This window comes from Bison bison, unplaced genomic scaffold (assembly GCF_000754665.1).
Source record: "Bison bison bison isolate TAMUID 2011002044 unplaced genomic scaffold, Bison_UMD1.0 scf7180017864482, whole genome shotgun sequence".
NCBI lineage: Eukaryota > Metazoa > Chordata > Mammalia > Artiodactyla > Bovidae > Bison > Bison bison.
This window is the reverse complement of record NW_011495042.1, coordinates 6,085,866-6,093,111: the sequence shown is the minus strand read 5'-3', so window position 1 is coordinate 6,093,111 and position 7,246 is coordinate 6,085,866. Positions and strand designations below refer to the sequence as shown.

General features: G+C 42.0%; 1 protein-coding gene across 1 annotated transcript in view; it reads left to right on the top strand.

Moving 5' to 3' along the window:
• The first annotated feature begins 1,281 nt into the window (after positions 1–1,281).
• The window catches only part of CCDC174 (coiled-coil domain containing 174), a 21,286-nt gene continuing 15,321 nt past the window's right edge, over positions 1,282–7,246 (top strand). Inside the window, exons 1-3 of the mRNA XM_010862482.1 lie at positions 1,282–1,393; positions 4,154–4,258; positions 4,811–4,911. Coding sequence (XP_010860784.1) covers positions 1,352–1,393; positions 4,154–4,258; positions 4,811–4,911 — 248 coding nt within the window. The 5' untranslated portion in view covers positions 1,282–1,351. The remainder of the gene's footprint in view (positions 1,394–4,153; positions 4,259–4,810; positions 4,912–7,246) is intronic.

The window sequence follows — 7,246 nt, the reverse complement described above, 5'->3', positions numbered from 1 at the left end:
GGGCTCCTTGTGACCCCATGGACTGCAGCATGCCAGGCTTCCCCGTCCTTCACCATCTCCCAGAGTTTGCTCAAACTCATGTCCACTGAGTCAGTGATGCCACCATCCAACCATCTCATCCTCTGTCGCCCCTTCTCCTCCTGCCCTCAATCTTGTCCAGCATCAGGGTCTTCATAAATCAGCTCTTCACATCAGGTGGCCAAAGTACTGGAGCTTCAACCTCAGCATCAGTCCTTCCAATGAATATTCAGGGTTGATTTCCTTTAGGATTAACTGATTTGATCTCCTGCATTCCATCTCAAAATCTTTAATTTAATCACACGTACAAATTCCCTTTTGCCATGTAAGGTAACATAATGACAGGTTCTGAGGATTAGAAGATGGACATCTGGGGGCTGTCATTAGTCTGAATAGCACAGTCATTAATATTTTTATCGACTAGCTCATTTACTTCATCTAATTTTCACTGAGCCCCATGTAGTAAGTACTATTTTATTCCCATTTGGAAACTAAAGCACAGAGAAAGTAAGTAAGTTTCTTAAGGTCACACAGCTAATAAGTGGTAAAGGGGTGATATCAACCGAGGAAGTTGACTTCTGGAGTTCCTGTTCTTACCAGCTGAAATACGTGTGTGTGTTAGTCACTCAGCAGGGTCCGGCTCTCTGTGACCCCATGGACTGCAGCTTGTCAAGTTCCTCTGTTTCTGGAATTCTCCAGACAAGAATATTGGAGTGGGTTGCCATTTCCTTCTCCAGCTGAAATATGTAAAGTGACACAAGTAAGCAGTGTATCAACATTAGCTATTTTGATTGTTGTTATTTCTACTAGAATTAATATGCTAATCTTTAGCTCATATGACTTCTGTAAGATTTTAAATAAATTAACCTGTGAGATGCACCAAGCAGTGCCTGGCGAACGGCAGGTCTTTAAAGGGTGTTTAGATCTTTCCAGGCCTACTAAAGTTTCTTTCTTTTCACTAGGAAGATAATCATGTTAGTTCACTCCACCCTTCCCAAGATGGCGCCTTCGCCACACCCAATCCGCCCCACTCAAGATGGCGTGGCTTTTTTTTTTTTTTTTTAGACCTTCTCAAGATGGCAGTAAACACTAGCCCTATTACCTTCTGCCTTTTTCAAGATGGCCCTAGCAATTTGCTTCACTTCTCGGTACCCTCTGACCGTCTCAAAATGGAGAAGGACACATTACTCGCTACACTCTGACCTTCTCAAGATGGCGCCAGAGCCATAAATAACAGCACTCCCCCGAAACGACTTCCGGTTCCAGCGGAAGGCGATTTAAGAGGCAGTCCTGGCTCCTTGAGGCCTACACCTCGGGACATTTCGGGGCGAATATGGACAGGAGGAAGAAGCCTTTGGACGTCACGGCGTCCTCGGTGAGTACGGGGATAGAACGGGCTCCGCGTCTCCTCGCCTCCGCAGGATAAGAATCTCGACCTAGCTTGTTTCTTCACTCGGGGGCCCAGACTTGATCTCTCCTCAGAGAGGACCCCGGACCTGGCTTTTCTCTGGAAAAAAAGGAGGAGCGTGCATTCTTCCGGGGCGGGCCCACTTTCTCACTAATAGAACGCTGGATTTAGCGTCTCCCCTCTGCCGGGGCGCCGGGCCCAGGCTCTCCCTTCAGACGCCGTCCTGAGCCTGGTGTCTTTTCCGGGTTAGGACTGTCCCTGCCTCCCCTCCGCGACGACAGGCCAGGCCTCCTTGGCAGCCTCGTCTCCGTGACTGTCGGCGGGGGGCCCCGGCCTCTGCGAGCTGTGCACACACGTTCCCCTGGAGCCCAGGGACCAGCACGGTGCCCCCACCCCCCGGAACATTAGTGTGGCTTGTTCCCCGGGGTCCGAGAGGCCCAGCGTCCCCCGGCAGGACGGCTAAACCGTTGTTAATACACCCGTAGGATGCGCTGCCCGGGAGCTGTAAGGTCTAACAGGATGTAAGCACTTTTGTTAATTTAATTACTTCTTGAGAGTCCCTTGGACTGCAAGGAGATCCAACTAGTTCATCCTAAAGGAAATAAGTTCTGAATATTCATTGGAAGGACTGATGCTGAAGCTGACACTCGAATCCTTTGGCCACCTGATGAAGAACCGACTCACTGTAAAAGACCCTGATGCTGGGAAAGATTGAAGGCAGGAGAAAAGGGGATGACAGAGGATGAGATGGTTGGATGGCATCACCGACTCAATGGGCATGAATTTGAGCAAGCTCAGGGAGTTGGTGATGGACAGGGAAGCCTGGTGTCCATGAGGTCACAAAGAGTGGGACGCGACTGAGCGACTGAGCTGAACTGAGGAAGAAAACGAGTTCTCAGTACTTGTTTGTGCCAGCACTTTATATGCGCATTAGGAAGCAGGCACTAGTAATATCCCCACTTTATAGATAATGCCCCTGAGGCTCAGAAAATGAAGTGGATTTCTCCAGCTCACACAGAGTTCTTAGTGGTAGAACTGGGCTCACTCAGTCTGGTTGACTCCATGGCAGTTGTCTTTCCCAGTATATCAGCCAATTGCCTAACCTTTGGCTTAATCTTGGATTTACTGCAGAATGTTGGGGTGCAAGGGATATGAAGGAAATATCCCAATATTTGAGCCCCTTGCCCCCATCTCATACTGAAAATCAGTACTAGTTAATAATGTTTGAGGGCTTCCCGGGTCGCACTAGTGGTAAGGAACCTGCTTGCCAATGCAGGAGACGGAAGAGATGGGGGGTTCGACCCTTGGATCGGGAAGACCCCCTGGAGGAGGGGATGGGAACCCACTCCAGTACTCTTGCCTGGAGGATCCCATGGACAGAGAAGCCTGGAGAGCTACAGTCCATGGGGTTGCAAAGAGTTTCACATGACTGAAGTGACTTAGCACACACATGTAATGTTTGAGGATTAGGAACCAAAAAACTATAAAATTAGTTATTTTTTCCTGATGGGTTAAAATTAGTAATAATAATGTGAATGCCATCTGGGAGCTGACAGTCCTTTTAAAATTCAAAAGTATAGTAGGAAGATGTGCGACTAGAAATTTGATGTGGTTAAGGCTTAAAAGAAAAAGCTTAAGTTTTAAATTTGTTTTTTAAAATTTAGAGTATTAGGTTCTGGGGTAAACCAGCCCTTGACGTTATTAAAATCTGTGCCAAACTTATTTTTAAATACTTTCTTCCAAAATAGAAATCACTGAATGCAGTTATTTTGATTTCCTTTAAAAGTAAGTCTGTAGTGCAGGGCTTTTTAAGTATTCAGTTTACAAATGCCTTTTTATATAAGCAGCTGTACTTCGATCTTTAAAAAGGAAACTGCCATTATACCCTTTTGTGCAGAGTAGATGGTGATGATAGATCCAAGCCCCCTGTTCCTTTTGCCCTGGCTTTTCTTGTTCTTAACCACAAGCTAAACTTGTGGTTTCCAAAACTTGCTGAAACAAAATTCATTCAGTCTGTTTTATTTCTAGCTGTTGAAATCTTGCCTGTCCTTTAAGGCTCATTTCAAAGCCATCTCTGATCACTCTGGACAAAAGGAAATACTCCTTTATCTGAATTTTTATGCCACTTAATTTCACTCTTAAAGTCACGTATTACATCTGACTGGTGTTGTAAGTTACATTTCTTACTAGATTGTAGGTTCTTTGAGGCAGGAGTATGTCTAATTCACATTTGTATTCTGCTGTTCATTGTTAAGTGCCAGACATATACTAGGGTTCAGATTGTTGCCAATCAAAGACATTTTCCTGTAGAAATAATAAATGGTTGTGATGTTTAAGTGAAATTAAAAAAATTTTTTTTTTTACTTTTACTACATGAAAAAGCCGAGTACAGTGGCAGTCAGAGAGAAAGTGGTTAATGATGTTAGTTGAATCTGAATCTAGAAGATGCAGATTTCATTTGCTTTGCCTTATTATACTCTCTTGGCCCAGAGTAAAGCCTTGAAGTGTTGAAAATTAAATATGTTTACCACAGAGCTGGAATGAAATATGACTGGGATTTATTTTGTACTAGACTCTACATTTAAACATTTAATTTTATATCCACTTTTGTCCATTTATAAGAGCTTGTGATCTTGTTTTCAGAATTGTAAAAACTTAGAAATCCAATCACTCATTAGAGTTAATTGTTGGTTTTTTTTTTTTTTTTGCTTATTTGCTTTATTCTAGTTGGTAGACCTTAAGGCTGAACTCTTCCGAAAACAAGAAGAATTCAAACAAGAAAAACTTCTAAAAGATGCTGGAGTTTTGGGAAAACCAAAACCAACCAACAAGGTAAAAATAAAATCTAATTATCTCCATTGACCCCAAACATAGGGGAATTAAACCATAATTAGGTTTTTTGAAAGTGTCCAGGATATCTGCTACCTATAAATCCTTGTCTTGTATTTGAACATCTGCATAAAATATTTCAAATATTGAAATAGAAATTAGTAAGATTCAAAAGCACAGTATAATGCTCTAATTCTTCAGTATGTGAGTGTTTTTCCAATTTTATAAGTAATGGTATCTATTATTTGTATTACTAAATCTTACATATTTTTCATTAAAGTCTTGAATCAGGTTGTAATCATTCAGGAGATTTAAAAAAGTAATTGCAATTGTATAAGGAAATTTTAAAATGTAATTTAGGGTCTCCCCTCCCCCCTCCCCCCAGCTCCAGCTTTGCTATGTATAGTTTATTTGCAGGACATAAGTTGGCTGTCAGAGGTCCAGTTATTTCCATTGATTCACAAGATCTAATTATCTTTTTTCCCCTTTCTGATATACAAGTAGAGATTTTTTGAAGTCAGTTGGTGATTCTGTGTTTTTTAAATTCTTCTCTAGAAACCAAGTATCTGGAGCAAACAGAATGCAGGAGTTTCTAATCGAGCTGAAAAGGATGCTGAACAGAAGATTGAAGAACAGAAGACTTTGGACAAAGCGAGGTGAAGTTACTCTCTAATAAATGGAGCTACCTTTGTGGCTCCCTGAGCAAAGAAGTGAAAGTTCACCTTTATTTGATTTACAATTTTAATTTTTATCATCCTTCTATCCTTCAGATACTCTATTATCTGAAAATAATATAATTTGCAGACATATTTATAATCTTATAAGAAGATAAGACATAGCCTCAGTTTAAAAGATGAAACAGTCCCCCTGTGAGCCCCTGTTAGGCACTGAGATTATCCACAAGTGTTTAAGAAGCTCCCTATGTTGTGGTGGGGCTGCTAGGTGGTGTGCTATTGGTAATTAGAAATGGAATTTTCCTTCCAGCTGTTCAATATGAAAAGCTTCCAACCAGCAGAATATTTGAAACGAGACTACAGTGAACATTCTAATACTTTTCACCTAAATTCACTACTTAACATCTTTTAAAATTTGCTTTCTTTCTTCCCCTCCCTCTCTTGTGTGTGTAGAGAAACATATTTCAGCGTGTATCTTCTATATGATACTATTTTATCAGTGGCATATTTCTGGGATATGGCAGCAGTACTGTGGTTATGCAGGAATAGGGACATTTTCCTGCGTAAACCACAATACCGCTGTCATATCCCAGAAATTTGCCACTGATAAAGTAGTATCATATGGTCCATATTCATATTTCACCAGTTATCCTAGTACAGATATGTCCCTTATTGTTTTTTAAAACGTCTAATTAAACAGTACGCATTGCATGTAGTTGTCATATCTCTTTAGTCCCTTTGAATAGAAAACAGTTCCTTTGCCTGTTTACATTTTTCTGTAATTGTGGCTGCCCTGAGTCTTTGCTGCAGCATGCAGACTTTCTCTAGTTTTGGCGAGTAGGGGCTGCTCTCCAGTTGTAGTGTGAGGGATTCTCACTGCGGTGACTCTCTTACTGTAGAGCACGGGCTCAGGCACAGGAAGCTTCACCAGTTACACGTGGACTCAGTAATTGTGGCACACGGGCTTGTTTGCCGTGTGGCATGTGGGATCCTAGTTCACAGGTCAGCGACAGGACCTGTGCTCCCTCCATTGGCAGGGGATTCTCAACCACTGGGCCACCAGGGAGGTTTCTCCCTTGCCTTTTTGTTGTCTGTTACACCATTGACATCATTTGAAAGGTCCAGGCCAATTGTTTCTGTGGTGTCCCACAGTCTGATTAGTCAGACTTAATTACCAACGATTGTTAGACTATCTAGGTGATGATATGTCCTGTTGAGTCACATCAGGAGGTTCATGATGTCAGCTTAAGTCATTATTGGTGATGATAAGTTTGATCACTCAGTTAAGGTAGATCTGCTGTAGTTTTCCACTGATAAGATGCTCTTCCTCATTTGAAATTAATAATAATCTAAGGAGGGAAACTGAGGCTCTATGAATATTGTGTTCACCAGTGTGTTTTCATGTGATGATTGTGTCATCGCTGAGTCAGTTATTACACTGATGATTTCAAAATTAGAATTTTTCTAAATCTGTCATTCCGTGTGTATTATTTTTTCATTCTGTTTACTAGCTGGCGTTCTTCTGTAAAGAAGAGCTCTTCCCTTGTTTGCACTAGCACCCTGGATTCAGAATCCCAACTTTTAATCTCTGACGTGACTGCCATGTGTGTGTTTAGATCCATTGCATAATAAAAAGTTGGCAGTTGAAAATAGTGGTTGCTCAGACTGCTTGGCTCTTCTGGGTCTGAGAGTAAATGGCAGAATATTAGCCCATTTGGGGATTATTTTCTTAGCATTTGCCCTATCCCCAACATGCTGGAGGCTTTACTTAAAGACGTGTTCACTGCTGAGACATTTTTCTCACTATTCTACCTTATGCTTAGAATTTTAATTTTGTTGAAAGATGCTGTAACTTTTTTATGCCTTATATGTGTATTTTATTAAGGTGTAATTGAAACATAACATTGTATTAGTTTCAGATGTACAACAGAGTAACCACAGTCAGTTCAGTTCAGTTCAGTTGCTCAGTCGTGTCTGACGTTTTGCGACCCCATGAATCGCAGCACGCCAGGCCTCCCTGTCTATCACCAACTCCCGGAGTTTACCCAAACTCATGTCTGTCGAGTCAGTGATGCCATCCAGCCATCTCATCCTGTCTTCCCCTTCTCCTCCTGCCCCCAATCCCTCCCAGCATCAGGGTCTTTTCCAATGAGTCAGCTCTACTCATGAGTTGGCCAGAGTACTGGAGTTTCAGCTTTAGCATCATTCCTTCCAAAGAACACCCAGGACTGATCTCCTTTAGGATGGACTGGTTGGATCTCCTTGCAGTCCAAGAGACTCTCAAGAGTCTTCTCCAACACCACAGTTCAAAAGTATC